The sequence below is a fragment of the Rattus norvegicus genome, chromosome X, assembly GCF_021556685.1.
Source record: "Rattus norvegicus strain SHRSP/BbbUtx chromosome X, alternate assembly SHRSP_T2T, whole genome shotgun sequence".
NCBI classification, from domain to species: domain Eukaryota; kingdom Metazoa; phylum Chordata; class Mammalia; order Rodentia; family Muridae; genus Rattus; species Rattus norvegicus.
The window spans coordinates 114,454,857-114,475,600 of NC_141554.1; the positions used below are offsets into that span (position 1 = coordinate 114,454,857).

Sequence of the window (20,744 nt, forward strand, 5' to 3'; positions counted from 1 at the left end):
CACAGACCCTGTGAACACATCATGGATGTGCACATAAAAATACTAATTTGACATAGGCGAATGCCAGCAGCAAACCACTGAACTGAGAACAGGACCCTGGTTGAAGGAATCAGAGAAAGAACTGGAAAGCTTGAAGGGGCTTGAGACCCCATATGAACAACAATACCAAGCAACCAGAGCTTCCAGGGACTAAGCCACTACCTAAAGACTATACATGGACTGACCCTGGACTCTGACCTCATAGGTAGCAATGAATATCCTAGTAAGAGCACCAGTGGAAGGGGAAGCCCTGGGTCCTGCTAAGACTGAACCCCCAGTGAACTAGACTGTTGGGGGAGGGCAGCAAGGGGGGGGAGGGCGGCAATGGGGGGTAGGGTGGGGAGGGGAACACCCATAAGGAAGGGGAGGGGGGAGGGATTAGGGGGATGTTGGCCTGGAAACCGGGAAAGGGAATAACAGTTGAAATGTAAATAAATACTCAGGTTAATAAAGATTAAAAAATATTTTAAAAAAATACTAATTTGAATTCCACTAATTTTTAAAATATGCATTAAAATTATAGTAAAATAGAACTAGAAACTAATCTGCCTTATTTATTTGTTCATCATTTTGTGGTTTTGTTTGTTTGTCTGTTTCACACAGGCTCTCATGTATCTCAGGCTGATCTCAAAATCCCTATGTAACCACAAATAACTTTAAACTTCTAATCCCTCTGCTTCTACTTCCAGTTCTGGGATTAGTGAACTGCAGTGCTGTAGGTTAAACCCAGGGATTTCTGCACACTGGGTATGGACTCTGCCACCTGAGCTGCGTCCCTACTTCCTTGTTACTTATTTAGATAAAATATTCCAAAATCATAGGGCACCAGTGGAAGGGGAAGCCAAGACTGAACCCCCAGTGAACGGGATTGTTGGGGGGAGGGTGGCAATGGGGGGAGGAAGGGGAGGGGGACACCCATACAGAAGGGGAGGGGGAGGGGTTAGGGGGATGTTGGCCCAGAAACCAGGAAGGGGAATAACAATTGAAATATAAATTAGAAATACACAATTTAATAAAGATGGAGAAAAAATATTTTAAAAAATCAATCCAGAAAGTCTTTCCTCCCTACTTGCCTTCCTAAAGATAACTATGACAAAAATTATTTAAAATAATGTCAAATAAATAATAAAACAAAATCTCCCAGGAAGAATGGGCTTCTAGACCAAAAGGCTCTACCAAAGGAATAGTATACAATATGTGAAAGACTCATACACCATCATGGTTCATAGCATCAGAAACAAAGATAGGTAAGGCTGAAGATTTAGCTCAGTGGTAGAATGGTAGCTTAGCAAGTGTGAGGTCCTAATGTCCATCCTCAGTAATGCCCCCTATCCCAGAAAAACAGCAAGTGAACTTCACGGAACTGAGAGAAATGATTTTTCTCCAAGACTGATATAGCAAAGGATGGACTAAAGACTTTCTGGACACATGATACTTTAAGTGTCTACCCAACATGCTTTCTTCAGAGGCTACTGAGAGATGTGCTTGACAAAATAAATGAGAAAACAAATCAAGAAAAATGGGTGTCATGGGAGTTAGGAAATGTAGTGCATCCAGAACAGAGAAGTGAAAAGGAACATTTTTTTAAATGTAAAAATTGAGATTTCAGACAAATAGTTGTGGGACATTCTTAAAAGTGTATAGGCTTACACCAGACTAGAAAGACAAAGGGCCTCAAGAAAAATAAAGTTGAGAAGGGATTTTATGGGCTTTACCATTTATAAAATTGTTTGAGAGGATTTTACAGTCTTATCAGGAAGCGTGGAATTACTATGAAATGCAAATTAAAGTAGGTTTATTTTGTGTGCAAGGTAAATTTTGCTGGTATTGTAACATATGCCCCACATACACTTTTGCTTTTTGCAATCTTCATTGAATGATACTGAAATCTATCCACTGTGTGGCTGGGACCAGAGCCTAGCAGAATCAACATCAAAGATACCAGAGAGACGTCACTCTGCAACTGATGGGAGCAGATGCAGAGTACCACAGGCAAACATTAGGAGGAGCTCGGAGAGTCCTGTAGAGGAAGAGGAGGAAGGATTGTGGAAGAACAGAGGAGTCAGGGACATCACAAGAACATGGCCCACAGAATCAACTGACCAGGACTCACAGGCACTGGGGGGAGATCAGGTAGCCTGTAGGGGTCTAACCTCTGCACACGTGTTTTTGCTGAGTAGCTTGGTGCTCTTGTAGGAATCCTAACAGTAGAGTGGTGGCTGTCTCTGATTCTTTTGCATATGGGCCCTTTTCCTCCTACTTGCTTGGCCTTTGATGCCATGCTATGTGCCTGGTCTCATTGCACCTTGTTGTGCTGTGATTGGTTGATGTCCCTAGCAGATTTACTATTTTCTGAGAGGAAGAGGAGAGGGGTGGACCTAGGGGATAAAGGAGATGAAGGGGAAAGAAAGGGGGTGGGGAGGAAATATGAAATATTTGAAAATATATGAAAAAAAGAATAAAAGACATAATAGGAAGAAAAAAAAAACACTGATGGGTGTAGCAGCCACTAATAGAACTAAGAAAATCAGAAGTCCACAGCCATCCTCCTTTGTCACATGATAAATGGACTCATGAGACTGTCTACAAAAAAAGAGAGAGGTGACGAGTAAAATATACTTGTATTTAACTAAATATATGAACATAAGATGGAGGATTGGAAGAAGGATAAGAGTGTTTTTAAAAAAAAAAAAGCCTAGCAGTCTTCCTCCACTGTAATAGGAATGCAACAAGTGACCCACGCTGAGAAATCAAGATAGATCAACGAGTATGGTAGAATAAAACAGGCATGGGAGACAGCTCTGCAGTTAAGAGATCACACTGCTGTTGATGACAATCTGAGATTGTTTTCAAGCACACATGTCAGGTAGCCTTAACTCCAGCCTAGAGCAACTCCCCTGCTCTGTATTCACAAGTCCATACCCACAAACACACAGACAGACATACACACACACACACACACACACACACACACACACACACACACACAGGGAGAACGAGGGACGGGTTATACAAGAATCAAGACCGCAGGCACATGATAGTGAATACGTCTGAAGGAGAAGATGAAATTTTAAGGTCTGTTTTTTATTGTTGGTGTGAACATTTCAGCATCTCCCTACTTTGAAATCTATGTGCTCTCATCTCTTTCATAATTTACTTGCTTAGTTTTACTTTTATATTTTGCCTTTTAAATAAATTAAGTGTACTTGAAGTCTTTGATGGAGGTAATGAAGCCTATGTAGAGAAATTTCAATTCCATTGAAAGTTATTAGCAAAAGAATTTTAAGGGTGTATCTATTTGATTTAGGTGTGTGTGTAACCCTTCATGAGTAAACATGTGCCACATGTGTGCAGGAACCACAGAGGCCGAAAGAAGTGTCATATTCCATGGAACCAGAGTTGTAGATAGTTGTGAGCCACCATGGGAAAGAAATCCAGGTTCTCTGCAAGTGAAGCAAGTGCTCTCACCACTAAACCTTCCTTCCAGACTCAATACCCCTACTTTTTAATCAATCACATTATTTTAAGTAGGAACTATCTTTAATACATTTGCAAACCCAGAACTCACTTGTTCCTCATTCACTCAGTTATTTTATCTCTCTCTACTCCTAGAATGTAAGCCTCATGCAGCATAACAGGAATAGCAATAGGTTAATAAATGTTTAACATTGATTCTACAGACACAACAAGAGCTTCATCTGCAGCATTTTCAAGTTCTAGTCATGTCAACGTTCTTTCCATACCTAATTTCAAGCTACCAAAATGGTGTCAGTAAACACTGAATTGGTAGCAGATACAGCATATTGGCTCTGGTGACTGGCTCCACCATACCACTGAGAGAAACTTTTCCTGTCGTGTTCCTTTTCCTCTCTCTGCACTTAATCACAGTGCTTAACACATGCTGACTCAATAAGCAGCAGTTTACCTGTTCACTGAAACGGAATAAACAACAACAGCACAGAGCCTGGCCGATACCCATCCAAAGAGAACAATACAAAAAAATAAAAAAAACCAAGAGCTAGTTCTTTGAGAAAATCAACAAGATAGACAAATCCTTAGCCAAACCCACTAAAGAGCACATAGACACTATTCACGTTAACAAAATCAGAAGTGAAAAGGGAAACATACCAACAGAACCTGAGGAAATTTTAAAAAATCATCAGATCCTACTACAAAAGCCTGCACTCTACAAAACTGGAAAATCTAGATGAAATGGATGATTTTCTACACAGATACCAGATACCAAAGTTAAATCAAAATCATGTAAAGTATGTAAACAGTCCCCCATGACCCCTAAAGAAGTGAAAATAGTCACCAAAAACCTCCCAAACAAAAAAGCCCAGGGCCAGGATAGCCAAAACAATTTTCACCAATAAAAGGACGTCAGGGGGAATCACTATCCCTGAACTCAAGCAGTATTACAGAGCAATAGTGATAAAAACTGCATGGTATTTGTACAGAGACAGACAGATAGACCAATGGAATAGAATTGAAGACCCAGAAATGAACCCACACACCTATGGTCATTTGATTTTTGACAAAGGAGCCAAAACCATCCAATGGAAAAAAGATAGCATTTTCAGCAAATGGTGCTGGTTCAACTGGAGGTCAACATGTAGAAGAATGCAGATCGATCCATCCTTATCACCCTGTACAAAGCTTAAGTCCAAGTGGATCAAGGACCTCCACATCAAACCAGACACGCTGAATCTAATAGAAGAGAAAGTGGGAAAGAGCCTCAAATTAATTGGCACTGGGTGAGGATAGGGGGTATTTCCTAAGCAGAACTCCAACGGCTCAGCATCTAAGATAAAAAACAATTGATAAATGGGACCCCATGAAACTGAAAGGCAAAAGACACAGTCAATAGGACAAATTCAAATTGGCAACCGACAGATTAGGAAAAACTCTTCACTAACCCTACATCTGACAGAGGACTAATACCCAAAATATATAAATAACTCAAGAAGTTAGCCTCCAAAAAAAAAAAAAAAAAAAAAAAAACCTCAAATAACCCAATTAAAATGGGATACAGAGTTAAACAGAGAACCCACAACAGAAAAATCTAGAATGGCTGAGAACCATCTCATGGGGGGACACCAAGGCCTGACACTATTACTGATGTTATTATGTGCTTACAGACAGGAGCGTGGCATGGCTGTCCTCTGAGAGGCCCTACCAGCAGCTGACTGAGACAGAAGTCTTTTCACAACATTGGACTGAAGTCAGGGACCCTTATGGTTGCATTAGGGGAAGGATTGAAGAGGCTGAAAGGAAGAGCAACCCCGTAGGAAGACCAGCAATCTCAATTAACCCAGACAGCAGGAGCTCCCAGAGACTGAGCCTCTAACAAGGAGCACCCAGGGGCCAGTCCAAGGCCTCAGGCACTTATGTAGCAGAGGTCTACCGGTCTGGCCTCAGTGGGAGACAGCGTGCTTAACCCTGCAGAGACTGGAGGCCCCAGGGAAGGGGGAAGCCAGGTGGATGGGGAGCACCCTCTCGGCGGCAAGAGGGAGGAGGAGTGGGATGAGGAACTGTGGGAGGGGGAACTTAGGGGTAGGCAATGACCAGAATGTAAACAAATAAAATAATTTTTCAAAACATAAGCACAGAGATAGACCAACATTGAAATGAATAAAATAATTTAAAAAAAAGTAAGCACAGAGGTCGACCACCATTGGAATGAATAAAATAATTAAAAAAAAATAAACACAGAGATAGACCAACATTGAAATGAATAAAATAATTTTTAAAAAGCAAGCACAGAGATAGGTCAACATCGAATGCATGCAATTTTTTAGTCTGCAAAAACTGACTTAAAATTCCCCAAGCCGAAGAAAGTCAAAGGCTAGATTTTGTGAGAGCAGAAAAGACACTGTCTGGGAAGTGGGGTGTAAAAACAATGAATAGGAGGGGTAAGAAAAAACAAGGGAGAGGATTGCTCCAAGCAATTATATACTTGCATGTAAAGAACCTTATGCAACCTGATCAGACAAAACTTACATTACATTGTCAAAAGGTAAAAGCTTTCCAAATTTGAAACAAAGAAAATATTAATAGCTGAAGTCGGACTGGTACTGGGTCACCATCAATCTACAATGGCACACTGGCCTCAAGGGGGGAAAAATAGGGAAGATAAGAGTGAGCCAAGCATTCAGCTATTCAGTTTATGCATGCTACTTTGTTTAATCACCACAAGAATCCCAAGAGATAGGCCTCCCCATTCTACAGATGGGAAAACAGAGTCATCAATTGCAAGCAACGTTCCCAAGATAGGAAGGAAGAGATCTGGTTTTGATGTTTTTATTTTTGCTTGCTTTTAACTGACACATTATGACACAAAATTATGCATGAACATGTGATGCTTTTATACATGTTTACCTCTATAATGTAATCATTGTAACATCAGATAACTAACACATATAAGCTATCATTCGATAATGAAAATATTCTTAAAAAATCTTTTCTTCTACCTTTTGAGAAACATGCTAGAATATCTTATCTATAGTCACCTATTATGCAACTTCTTACTTCTATCTTGCTGTAACTGAGTCTTCATTGATCCACCTTCCCCGGAGAGCTGGGATTTAGACCCAAGTTTGTTTAGCTTCTCATTATAATCTCTTCCTGCTATACCAGCTACCTTCAAAACTACCCTTTTAAAAGAGTTATGTTTTAAATGGGAGTTTTGCTTAGAAGAGACAGGAGGCTAATTATCTAACCTCCTATCATTCTTTACATCCTTTAGTTATACAGTTTAGCCTAGGTACCTGAAAAGTGGGAGTAGAAATGCATCCAAGAAGCCTTTAAAAAATAAGCTCTGTATTCTTTGTTGTAGCTCTCTATTTCCTTGTCTAAAGCAGAATGCAGGCTGCCTAGCAACCAAGCTAATGGTGTCTCTTTTTTGCCTTAATTATCTTATGTTTTGTACAAGCTCAAAGGGATTGAATCAAATATCTAGAGTGCAAGGTCTGAGTTTTTATATCAATATATGTGTTCATACATATGCATAGCACACACACACACACACACACACACACACACACACACACTCCTCTTCTTCCCTAAATCCAATAATCATAGGAAAAAAAGATGAGTTTTCAGACTATATTTATATGATGCTGTGTATCATTGGCTTAAATGGCACAAAAATTAACAACCTAGTCATTTGTGAATGTCTGGTCTGACCAACAAGTCTTATTAATCTGAGAGAGTCCTGTGGACAGTTGCTTTACAGGTGTGCGTGTGCGTGTGTGTGTGTGTGTGTGTGTGTGTGTCTGTCTGTCTGTCTATCTGTCTGTCTGTCTTTGTCTCTGTCTCTGTCTCTGTCTCTGTCTCTGTCTCTATGTGTCTGTGTGTCTGTATATCCCCTAAGAGATTTCTAATCGACGTATCAGCAGTGATGCAGAATAAATCCAATACTATCAGTATTTTTGTGAGTCAGTTTTCTTAAAAGAAAACCAATTTGAGAAATCTTTGCTATCAAGGCAGGAAACCATATGCAATCCTAAATTTGATCTGAATCACTTATTCATAGAAGAACAAGCAACTGGACAAATAAAAGCTGGAATGAAAGCATGCCATTGGAGAATGTAGCCATTAGGCACAATCCCCCTTCTTCTTTGCTAGCTGAATTTAGCTTAGTTCATAGTCTGCCAGCATCTATAGACTAAATCACAGTGGTCTCATTCCTCTCTCCAGATTATCGATCAAGGCATGGGAAAGAGACACAATTGTAACAAAGAAGGTGTGGGGGAAAGTCTACATGAGTAACTTCTGAGAAAATTTTCCCAATCTTGAACACATTACAAGAAAGGAACATTTCTGTTTGGCATTTCTGAATATCCATACTTGTGTACAATGTCCAGAAATGGGGCAGTCATTCGGGTACCATAAGGAAAACCAGTTTATGAGTGAAAACAAAACTATCATGACATGACTTGAGAAGGGTAACAGTGAAAACAAGCTGATTCTTGGATGACTTTATAGATTTCCTGGGGTGACCACCCCCAGAGCTCTCTGTTTTACATTTTGCAAAATTAATAATTATTTAGTACAATGTTTGTGGGGCCCTCTGTAATTAATAGTGAGAATTAATAGAACTAATATTAGTAAATTCTTGTACTTTGAAATATATTCACATGCCATTCTAGCTACTTTTATAAATGCATACTGTGTGCATATAACGTATAATCTATAGAAGCTACCATATGAGCTGGAAATGGGTACACACAATTGGAATTCTAACACTTGGGAAGTAGAGGCAAGAGGATTGCAAGTTCCACGCCTATGCCCGGTAGAGCAAGACCTTGCCCAACAAGAAAGGGAGGGGGGGTTGGGGATTTAGCTCAGTGGTAGAGCGTTTGCCTAGCAAGCACAAGGCCCTGGGTTCGGTCCACAGCTCCGGAAAAAAGAAAAAGAAAGGGAGGGGGGCAGAGAGAGACAGAGACACAGCGAGGAAAGCAGGCAAGGAAGCAGGCAGGCAGGCAGATGGGAAGGAAGGAAGGAAAGAAGGAAGACAGGCGAAAAAAGGGAGGGAAGAAGAGAGGAAGAAATTGAGGAAGAGAGAGAAAAAGAATGGGGGGAAGAAAAGCAGGCAGGGAGGAAGGAGGGTAAGAAGGAAGGAAGAGACACAGGGAATGTGGAATAGAGGGAAGAAGGGAGAAATGGCAGAAAGGAGAAGGAAGAATGGAGAAGGGAGAAAGGGAGAGAGGGAGCTTGCATGTATATTTCTCTAATGTAAGCAGCTCCTTTGCCTTCCTGTCTTCCCCTCACTCTTCTGAGTGTAGTCCTTAAGTGACATGAACCTTCACACACACACACACACACACACACACACACACACACACACACACACACACACACTCACTCCTAAATATACCCTGCTCAGTTTGTATAATGTTATTTGTATGTATGTTTACAGGGAGGGCCATTTGGCCCTAGACAATGGATTGGTGTGCTTACTGGGGAAGACCATCTCTCCCACTCCCAGGTTTCCCCAGTTGTCCACAGTTATAGCCCACAGTTATATCCCACTGTCACAATTTGGTGAATTGGTTCCAAACTTGGGTCACAAAAAAAGACCTCTATTTTATTAGTTTCCATTGAACAGCCCCACCACATGCTGAATGCTTTTCTTTCCTTCTTTCTAGTCACCAGAGAGAAGAGAAAGCCAGCAGAACTGGGGAAAATGTTGGCAGCTATTCATCTGACAGGGAATTAATCCTCAGAATATTTGGTAAAGGAAAAAAGCCATTTGTTTTCCCTTTTTTTATGTTCTCAGTTTATGACACAATTTGTGTGTCTGCACTTACTTGGTGTGAGTCAAGCTTCTCAGGAATCTCTCCACCGGCTGCTGCTTCTGTAAAGGCTTCATAGAAGGTCTTTTCATGGGACTCCACTGTAATAGTCAACACAGCATCATAGGCTTCCCGGAGCTTTTGATTGTTCCTCAGGACCTGGTAGGGGCTGTGCTTATAAGGTAAACTGTAGAGCAGTACATCATAGGGGACAAAGACGTAAGTCCCATCCGTCATTTTCAGATCATGAGCCAATTCCAAGAAGTGTGTCTGAGTCTCTCCCCCAATCAAGGCTGAATGCATACACATGATGATTACTGAAACAGGGGGGAGGGGGGTTATGGTAGTAAAACATAGAATCAGAAACCAAACAGGAAAAAGAAAGAAATGTGCTCTAACCAATCATTTAGAAATTATTTCTTTCCTATTCCCACAGGATGGGAAAGATACTAAGGTCCTAAGTTGAGTCTGGGTCATATGTGGAACTCTCTAAGTTGTATATAGAGGGAAGAAAGACAGAAGGAGAGCCTAATCCTCAACAGGAATAATAGTATAAGTTGGGGACAGCAAACACAGAGGCCTTGAGGTTGAAAGGTCTATTAAGTTTATATCCTGATAGCACGAGGTATTAGCTGTATACTTCTGGGAAAATGACTTGTCCTCACTGTGCCTCCAGATGTCAATAATTCATGGAGAGGTAGTGATAATTCAAGGAGAAAATTCATATGATGAGTACATAGCACTAGATGGATAGTATCTACTCTCGTGTAAGAAGGCCCACAGCCACTATTGCTTTCTTGCTGTCCACTCATTACAAATGTGCACTCCAGTGTATTTTGACTAATGTTCCTCACTCTTACCAAAGCCATTATAGAAAATGAATGGCACTAACCCATACTCATCTATAAATGGTACTAAAACTGTGGATGATATGCTCAACTTTTTCAATCTTACTTCCCTATAATTGGAATTATTTTGCACTCAATTTAATTCTTCCCAAACTTATGAAACTATGTTGTTTGGCAAGGCTATGCTAGAATAGACTGGATTAGAGTAGGCCACGGTTGAAGAATGGCGGCTAGATCATGAGACTGAAAGTCTTATATCCAATTTTGTCCTTGGCATGCTAAATGAGTTTAGTTTAAGCCCACTTGTGCTTCAGTGCCCACATCTTTAAAATGCAGATTCCAATGCATTTCACAGGTACATTGAGTAGTTTAATTAGATAATGCCTGGCAAGCATTCTGAGCTCCTTGAAGAAAAGCAAAAGTCCTATCACCACTGGTAAATATTAATTATACATGCTTCCATGAAACCTTTAATCTCAGGAGCTAAGTGTGCTTAACTACATTCAATGACTTGTCTTTGGCATTACTGTATTGCTTCATGTGTTTTCCAAAGCTTTCTTTACACTTTTTAAAGACTCCTAGAAAGTTTGGATTTGGAATGAGAGCTACCACCTCTCAATTTTTAATGCACCAAGTAACTTTCAACATGGATTTTAAAGACACACACACACACACACACACACACACACACACAAAATACACATACAATCCAGGCAAATTTGAGTTCTTAAATGACCATTGCTTCCTACAAAACAAATACCTTAAGAGGACCTACATGTATTCAGATGCTCACACCTTCCTTTGAACTCTCCAAAGAGATGTATCTTTGGAGCTGTGTCTTGAGCCACACAAAGAATTCTGAGATCACACACTGTAGAAATGGGGAAATGCGGTACCAGAGATGTTTGGCAATGCAAGAGTTGGACTTGGGAAGAAAAATTAAAACTAGCATCACCCTTTCTGCTTGACCACACCATCAAACATGAATTCATTTGACCCAATCGGTCAAGTCACAGGTCCATTGGGGTTGGTAGGATATGAACTTTCTTTAGTTAGTTGGCTAGTTCGTGAGTATTCTTGGCAAGAAAGTCAGTTGGCATTTCTCCAGCAAAGGCAGTGATAAACTGACTTGATCAAGGTTACCCAAACATTTAATTCCCTTAAGGGATATTGAAATTACTGCATGGAAAACATGAAATAGAACAAAGTACTTTGTGTTTGTTAAGATACAAATATTTCAGTGCATGAGAGGGAACTATTATGGTTTGCCATCCAGACACACACTTAGGACTGACACACGTTCCCCCTAGCTGCCGAGAATGTCAGTATGTAAGAGCTAATGCTTCACAAATAATTAACCTCAGCTGAAAAGAGCCACCTCTCACAAGGTCACATGCCTTCAGCAGGGAACTGAAGCTGGCTGGGGTTGACTTACACTGAATCTATGGTTACATTTTCAGGACATCTGTAATCCAGTAAACAACATGTTATTAGCTTGAAATTGGCCATGGTGATGGTGATTTACTCTATGGAAATCAGCAAACTACAAATCAGGGCTTTTGCACTCCCGGGAAGGTGCTTGCTAAAACAATTATTAGCACATTATACCCTTTCTTTGTGTAGGCCTACACAATGAGCTGTCTGCACATAGTGGTGGAGAGCTGCAGCCTCTTTATCTCAATTCTGGTTGTTCCAGCTCCAGAGTACCCTTATGGATTGGATTTAGCCTTTTTTGTTTTGTTCTTTTTACTTACTTCTCTGCTTTCTCTCCCTCATGAGTGTTATACTTGAAAACACTCACCAATAAAGTTCCTGGACTCAAAGATACATCTAGCACCAATTTGAAGTTACAACTATACCCTAAACTGGCTTCTACCATGATACCCACTGTATTTCTTGCTCTAATTTGTATATGACAGCATCTTCTATGAAACTGTAGACTTCTTAAGGTCAGAGACTGTGTCCTATTTACCTTTTATCCTGATACACATGAAATAAACACACACACACACACACACACACACACACACACACAAATCATTGTTTAGATGGATGTCTGCATGCTAGCAAATTCCTAGGAAGAAATAACCTGCATTCAAACATTTTTTTAAATGTTCTATGAAGTATATAAGAGACATGGGCACATTTATACTGTCAGAAAAACAGAACAATTGGAAGATATATGCCTACATGAGTAGAGACTAGCAAGCTTATACATAATACTGAGTACCATTATCTTACCCCTCAATCTGAATCTCTTTTTTTTTCTCGTTGGCACATATGAATGACCTTTTTAACCAAATTTCCAAAACTAGAAAGACAACTTAAAAGTATCCAGCCCAAGCTTCCCCTTTCATTTTCGGATAAAAAAAAAAAAAAGAAACGTTGAAATTGAATGATCTCTGGCCTCTATTTTTGCAAGGCAAGAACTTGTCATTGGACACAATTAAAGTAGAAAGCATAAACACTGAATTCAAACAACAGCATCTTAATTTAATAGATTGAGTGCTTCATGCCCAGGGATTTATGGATGCATCTGTTCTACAAGATGGTTTTTACTAAATAGCTTTATTATCTCAAAATTACATTCATTAAAATGGGACTTGACCTCTAAGTTGTTGTCAGGAAAGGATTAGTATACAGAAAAGTTAAATCCTAGACAAGGTTTAGGTCAACAGGTGGTCATCAAATAATATTAATTTGTAAGTTTCCATCTTGATTGTTAACAGTCAAGACATGTTATAGCCAAAACAAGGACCTGAAAATACATCCTGTGGAGATCATATCTTACAAGGATGAGTCAAGCACTTTCTCTGGTATATGCACAACTCCACTTGAGCTGCCGGAAGCCATGCCTTCAGACTGTGGGGCTCTCCATGCAAAACTCTGTAGGAACCTCCCTCCCCTCAGTATTCCTCGAAAGGAATGTCATGAATGAAAGCCTGGGTCCTCTACTCTTCTTTTTCTCTTCCTACACTATTTCCTCGAGGTAGATGATTTATATTCTTCAAAGGACAAAAGTTGTCAGACAGTGTTCTGCACTCCTGTGATGCCAGCACTAGTAAGAAGGTCATGATGTGGTATCACAGTGCACAGGCTGAACTATAACAAGTTCAAGGTCAGCCAGAGGCACAGGAATACACTGTCCAAAAAAAACCCTCATTTTTTGTCCTCTACCTGCATTTTTGACTTTTTTGTGCCATTTTCTTCCACTGACATTCATCTTAGCCTGTTTCAGTTTAATGATTTGTAAAGACTGACTAGAGGGAGGGAAGAGTATAGGAGGGAAGAAATATAGACAACATAGATGTAATGTTCATAAAAGCAGGCAGTCTTCTTGCCAATTATATTTCTGTACATTTACATTTATCTATAGCAAATTTTATATAAAAATCTCTATCAGGATTAACACCATTCACCACAGTCTTACCAGTCTCACTGTTATTAGTGTTGGAGATGGGACTTAAACCTTGCACACTTGAGGATACTTAAAATAATTCATCAGCGGCCCTTTAAATTAAGAAAGAAAATCAGAAGTGCCGAATTATACGTGATCAAGAAAACACAGACTCTCCAGTGTGTGTGTTTTAGGAGCATATCTCAAGCAGAGATGAAGCAGTAAAGTCCTTTCCTAGGTCAGTTATCAAAGTATATAGTCCGTGGGCAACCAGGGTGAGCATCACTTAGGAACTTACTAGGAACTTTCCCCAGCCTCTCCGAGTCAGACGCTTTGGAGAAAAGAACTCAGCAAAGTGTTTGAAAAAGCCTCCCCCCCCCCCCGGGAAATTCTGATGCTCACTTAGATTTGAGAGCCACTACATCAGATAAACCTGAAGGCATATCTCTTTGCTTTCCCATCCACTAGCTGTATGATGTCTGGCAAGTTCTTTAACCTTGCTGCCTCAGAAGTCTTATGCATAAAACTGGGAAACAGTAATTGGCCTTATTTTATAGGGACGTTGGAAGAACTGAATGAAAAGTCCTTTCCAAATGCCTAGGATATAATAAACTCTCGATAAATATTAGGTATTATCAATTATTCTTTCATGTGGAGGAATGTAATCAATGGAAAGAAGCCAGTCAGGCCCCCTGGCCATAAAGAAAGAAAACTGTATCTAATTTGGGGAGAACAAGAGAAGGGCATTTTGACTGGCACAATAAAGCAATTCCAATTTGGAAGGATTTAAAGGAAACTCCAATTGGTGGACAACCAGGTAAGCTTAACTTGAAAGGACTTCAAAATAAGAAGACGGGAGGAATTGAAATGGTCATTTGAAAAGGCCTCTGAAGAGCAAGAGGTAAGGCTTCCTGCTGGCCTTTGTAGGAATGGGAAAGGGAACCCCTCCTGGGTGGACGCAATCCCTCAGGTGCTTTGCCTTGGGGAGTGAATGCTCCTTTGTGTCAAGGGACAAAAACCTCCAGCAGGGCTCATGGGTAGAGGAGCAGAGAGTGGATGGAATTGTGGGCCCCCTTATCCACTCAGTTAGGTTTCCCAGGCACAGGGCAAAACCTACATAATCCTACACAGGATTTCTGACTGCAAATTGAGGTCTTTGTCTTTGATCAATACCTCCACTTGACTTTGTTGGAAATAAAGATAATTGGCAATCACTTCCAAGATTTAAAAGAAATGGCTTGCTAACCTTGGGAAGGCTGAATCCCCTACTCTGAGGCTGCATCGCCCCTGTTATTTGATACCAATAATGCCTACACCTATCTACTTGTTCTTGTGAGCCTCACAGATACTGTAAACTTTGAAGATGAAAACAACTATCTCCTGGAAAATACTGACAAGCGAATTGGTCAATGTGTACATACCTTGTAAACTGTAGAATGCAGTTCAGATGTGAGGTAGAATGAATTGTGGTTGCTTTTATTGTCTCTGTGACCCAACATCTAAGGAAACCTCTACAGCTTTCCCTTCCAAAAGTATTTAGCTTTATCATTACACCATTGTTTAATTAACCATTGCCTTTGTACTGTGCAAACATGATTCAGATTTGTTTCTCAGAAAAACACTCCTTCTAACTCCAATAAAGGACCAACAATATGGCCTAACTGGAAACATTAATTTGTAAGGAACAGAAATAGTACATGCAGCAGTGCCCGATCTTCTCTTCCTTCTATCCCTATTGCCCCCAGTACCCACCACTGGATACCACTGTCATATAGAAATGTCATCACTTGATTGAGAAGCTAATTAAAAAAAAAATGGTGCCAAGTACCACAAGAGTAACAGAACTGTGCTGTTTTCTCGGGTTTTGTTTTTTTACTTTTTTTTTTAATGGAGTGTGCTGGATGTCTCTACAGTTTTGTTCAGATGACTGCAGAACCTGGAAAAGCTGTTGCTGCTGTTGATGCATAACACACTGCTATTATTGGTCTTTTTATATAAATATAAATATATATATACAGATATATAATTTGAATTTTTTGAAACTTTACCTGTGCTGTCAACTTTCGAAAAAAGTATCCCCGTTTACTGTGTTGAGTTGGCACTGTACAGAAATTAACAGCCATATTGGTCTAGAAATGTTGAACTTAAGTTTTTTCCATTTGTACAGGGGTAACACACTGTATTAAATATGTAAGGTCTTAAAAAAAAAAAGAAATGTCATCACTGTTAATGTGATACAGCCTTACAACTATTACCAGGTCTCTTCAAAGGAATGGGTCTCTTCTCGCTGTATTCAGAGCTACAAAGTATTTTCCTAGGAAAACTCCTTATTATTGAGTCCCTTTATCGTCCTGTAAAGAACCTAGGTTACAGTGTTGGGAGCTCTTGGTTTCAAGGCATAACAAGACCTCTTTGCATTGACCCAAAGATTGATTTTCTCAAACTCTCACTTCTCTTTTCCAACTCCTACTACCATATCTCACCCACTGGTTAGGACAGACTAAAATCTAGTGTACTTAATTGTACCAGTTGCAGGAACCCCGTACTCCTTTGCTCGCTCTACACAGAAATAACACGACCTCACACTCAGTCTACAACCCAGCCTACAACTCAATTTCTCTGTTTCCATACCTCATCATATTGTGACTCACTTGAGTTGGCTTATGTTTGTCAGAAATAGAGAAATAGTATTCCTGGAGCATACTGATTTATCGTCACCTCCAACACTGTCTCTTTCAGAGTCTCCTTCCTCCACCTGCTTCTGCCACCCTTACACAGGCGCTTCCACTGCTCCTTAAACAGTCTCTGTTGGGTTCCCCGTTCGTTCCCATGAATGGGCTAACACATATCATCATCAAAAAATACATTCTGACCAAACGAAGTCTTATTAAGGCAAAGATGACAGTCACTTCAAACGAGGAACACTCATTTGAAGAACTTAGTATTTAGAATGAGTGGGATATGAGCCTTATAAGAGACACAGGTCTTCATGAATCTCTGACATAAAATACTGACACTAAGTATGTTGTTTTGTTTCTAACATAGCTCCTCTCTGGAAATGTTTTCTTACATTTAAAAAATAGTAATTCTATCCTAGTAAGAGCACCAGTGGAAGGGGAAGCCCTGGGTCCTGCTAAGACTGAACCCCCAGTGAACTAGACTGTTGGGGGGAGGGCGGCAATGGGGGGAGGGTTGGGAGGGGAACACCCATAAGGAAGGGGAGGGGGGAGGGGGATGTTTGCCCGGAAACCGGGAAAGGGAATAACACTCGAAATGTATATAAGAAATACTCAAGTTAATAAAAAAAAACTTTGTAGACAATAAACAGCTAATATATATAAAAAAATAGTAATTCTGTGCTCAACAGGTTCTAAGTTCTGCTATGAAATAATCAGAGCCACGCTGATTGCCTCGGACGGAAGGTCTTACAGACTGGAGCTTGCAGACTCTAGGACTACTGTAGCTCCTGGAACATAGACCTCTGCCTTCCATCTTCCTTCAGTGATCATAATTAAGGTGCAATACTGGAGACACTTGAAATTTAAAATGGATTCTGGCTATAGGCCAGACCTAAGATGGACCAGTTTCTAGCAAGACCATTGCTATGTTAAGGAAATGACTGGGACCAGGACTAATCCTAGAAGCCATCAGTTTGACTAGTGGGTTCTGAGCTACAGGTCCTATCATGGTGAAGGGGTTAGAGTTTGGCATGAGCATCATCATTCCCATATATCACTGCCACTTCCAGTGGAAGGTAAAGAGGAAATTTCTTTTAAAAAACCAAATAGTATATAGAAGAAAAAATTTAAAACCAAGTGTCAGAAATGTAAGAGAAAAAACTCTGATTCTAGAGAACTAGGAAGGTTCCCTCCCCAAATTAACTCAAATCCTGTTGGTAATTGAAGCTTCCGTGAGTCAATTCCCCTGGGGCACATTTTGCCTGCCTATTGCCTCTGGGAAAATTATTTCCAAGCATAAAGCTTCCCTTGAAACAAGAGGCGAGCGAACACAAAGCATGCTTTGCTCTGCTTTCATTTGCCACCTAAGTGCCCTCCATACCAATGAGCTGCATTCTGCAGGGAGAAGTGCCTGCTTTATTAGGAAGGAGAGAGAAGGACAGGGGTGATGACAAAATGGTACTGGGCACCCATGAAGGAGCTACTCAGAAGGTACATCTCCACTCGATGAGAAAAGAAACCAGAACATAAAATAACCAAACAAAAATGAGACAAAACTTTCGGAGGGCATTGCTGTGGTTAGTCTGAAACTGCTGTGGTCCTCGGGACAAAGACAGGATGTGCCTACAGGACTCTTGATGTCGTTCTTCCATACCAGCCACTGCAATCAAGTGCTGGCCCATTTGACCATAGAGTTCTTGAAATCTCTATTAAGTCCCTAAGTTTGGCTCTGTTGAAGCCACAGTCTTGGGGTCTGATTATGGGTGAAAGAAGGCATATGCATAAAGAACGAGGGGATAAGGTGTTGGCCTAGGGTATGGAGGCAGAAAAGCTTTCAGAGATTGTCATGCTTTTAACCAAAACCACATTTAAACCTTAGCCAGGAGCGAGCACTCACTGCGAATTCTGTCTGCCTGGCGAATCTGCTGCAGAGCTTTCTGAATGCTACGGCTGTCTTGTCCCGAGGTCAGGACGACCCCTACAGGTAGGCCGTGGCTCCGAAGAGCACTTGAGACTTGATTGGCTGTATGCACCCAAATGTCTTCATCTGAGGAAATGACCCCAGCATGAGCCCACTGGAAATACTTCATGACGGTTACAAGCACCCGGATAGGAGAAGGAAGTGTCCGAGAAAAAGTCGGGTAGCTATGTTTGTTATCTAATTCATGATTCACACAAGCCCAAGAGAAAATCCCTTTGTCCCAGCTGTTTCCCAGGAGTGAGGCTGCCTCACAGTAGCCAGGGTTGGCAGGCCCAACAAATCCTGAGGCCATCTGCTGGTGGGAAATAAAACTGGTGAGGGCCTTTGAAGTCTGGCAATCTTCGTTAAGAATCACATATTCGAAGGAGTAACTTCTGTCAAATGACATGTCCCGGCTGATTCGTTCAATTGCTAAAGCGGCAGCAACCTCAGGCAGGGCCTTGGAAAAGAACGGATCACATGTCCAGGGACCTATGACCCCTATCTTGTAGGGGAGTGCTTGCCCCCACCATATGAGAGGTAATAGGGCCAGGAGGCACAAGTATCTCAGGAACTTGGAGGAAGTGAGGCCATGCTGTCCTGACAGTCTGCTGGAAATGGCAAACCAGGACAGAAGGCGAGAAAAAGGCCAGGGTCCGAGGAACATAGCCTTGCTGCCCTTCAGCAAGTTAGTGATGAGATACTGGAGGATTACTCTGCCCTCTGGACATGAACAGTGGTGTTTCTGAGTGCCTGTCAAGCAGAGGGAAATATATGTTACTCTATTTCTGAAGTTTCTAGGGCAAAAAAAAAAAATCACTTTTGAAACAATGCAGCCTCCCAAGGTGAAACTTTCTGTTCCCCACCCCAACCAAAACATTTCCTCATCTGGTCCTCCTTACCTCATAGTAGATGGCAACATCTCCTTCCACTGTTTATTCACTTGCTTCAGTCAAAAACTGTAGTATTATGGAGGTTCCTCGTTTGCTACCCCTCCATATTCAATCCATCACCAAGTCCGGTGGATTCAACATTAATAAGATTTATCTACCTCACACTTTTGTAACAATTACAAGGGGTGACATATGGGAAGTGCTTATAACATGGCCTGAATAATCATCAGAATTAAACTTGGTGTATTATTATACACATGATGGTTTACAAGACGTCCATTTACCCCCACACTGCCTTCCTAGAGACAGACGGGTGAAAACAGATGGCAGCAGTGCAGAGAAGTGCTATTTGAGGTAGCTCGCACTGACAGGAGCAACTGGGTAGAGGGAACGTGAGGAAAGAAGAGAACAGGGAAAAGGGGTATCTCTGGGTGTTATAAAAGATATCTTCCTGTTTGAGACCTCTGCACTCTGCACTTAGAGCACTTCCTACTTTCAACCACAAGAAGGGAGGGAGCAAACAAGGGGAAAGTTAGAAGGCTTTCAGGGAGTTTCGTTTCCTTTTGTTTCTTACACTGTGTAGAATGCATCAGAGTTGAAAATATGTGAATTTAGCTGAGTGTAGTAGAGCATACCTTTAATCCTAACACTAAAGAAGCAGAAGCAGGAATTGCTCTGAGAGTTCAAGGCCAGCCTGGGCTGTTAACAGAGAAAACCCTGTCTGAAAATAAAACCAAAAACAGTGTACATTAGATTCCAGAGTTTCAAACTATTTCTTCTGCCGACCTTGATTTATGGAATCAATGAAAGCAAAGCCCAGATCACTAAGATCTGTATATCATGAGTTTTCAAGCTTCTGACATTGTATAAGACATTGTCATCTACAGCGTTCGTGCTCCAGAAATGTGTGATCCTGTTACCCACCCCCCAAATCACAAAATAATCTTATAACATTTTAATATGTGTATGACTTGTTCTATCTGGGCCAACCTCATAGCTGTCCCAGCTGTGTATGAGCCTGGCTAGTAGATCAGACATGGCTGCTATCTGCAATGTGGAGAATGGTCTGGAAGGGTGGCAAGACTTAAAAAAAAAAAGACAGTTTGCAAACACCCATACAAGACATAACAGGGGGGTTGGAGAAATGGCTCTGTGGTTAAGAGCATTGGATGCTCTTCCACAGGATCTGGGTTCAATTCCTAGCACCCACATAACAACTCACAACTGTCAATAACTCTAGTTCCAGGGAATCTGGCACCCTCTCACAGACATGCACGCAAGCAAAACACCAATGTGCTGAAGAATAAATAAATCTTTTTTAAAAAGAAAGAAAATGAATAAAAGAGATGTAACAGACCAAGAGCATAGGAGTGAAGATATAGAAGAATTAAGATGAATTTCTCCAGGATGAAAAATACCAAATCTCTGAGACTCCACAACACTTAAAAGACAATCAGAAAGGAAATAAGTCATAATGACTTACAAGCTCCTAAGGAAAAAAGAAAACCTTATTGTATACTCCAAGGATGATAAAACTTTGAGAACACAGATTATTTATCTGTATCACACCTCAGTAAAATCAAGTAAGTGAAAGATAGGGGCCTAGTAGACTTGCAGTCAGAAGAGTAGG

The 20,744-nt window shown here is 40.8% G+C and overlaps 1 protein-coding gene across 1 annotated transcript in view; it reads right to left on the reverse strand.

The window, feature by feature from the left end:
* Positions 1 to 20,744, reverse strand: part of Gucy2f (guanylate cyclase 2F) — a 97,823-nt gene that overhangs the window by 71,726 nt on the left and 5,353 nt on the right. Inside the window, 2 exon segments of the mRNA NM_053831.2 lie at positions 9,354 to 9,655; positions 18,159 to 18,974. Of these exon segments, the coding sequence (NP_446283.1) occupies positions 9,354 to 9,655; positions 18,159 to 18,888 (1,032 nt within the window). The 5' untranslated portion in view covers positions 18,889 to 18,974.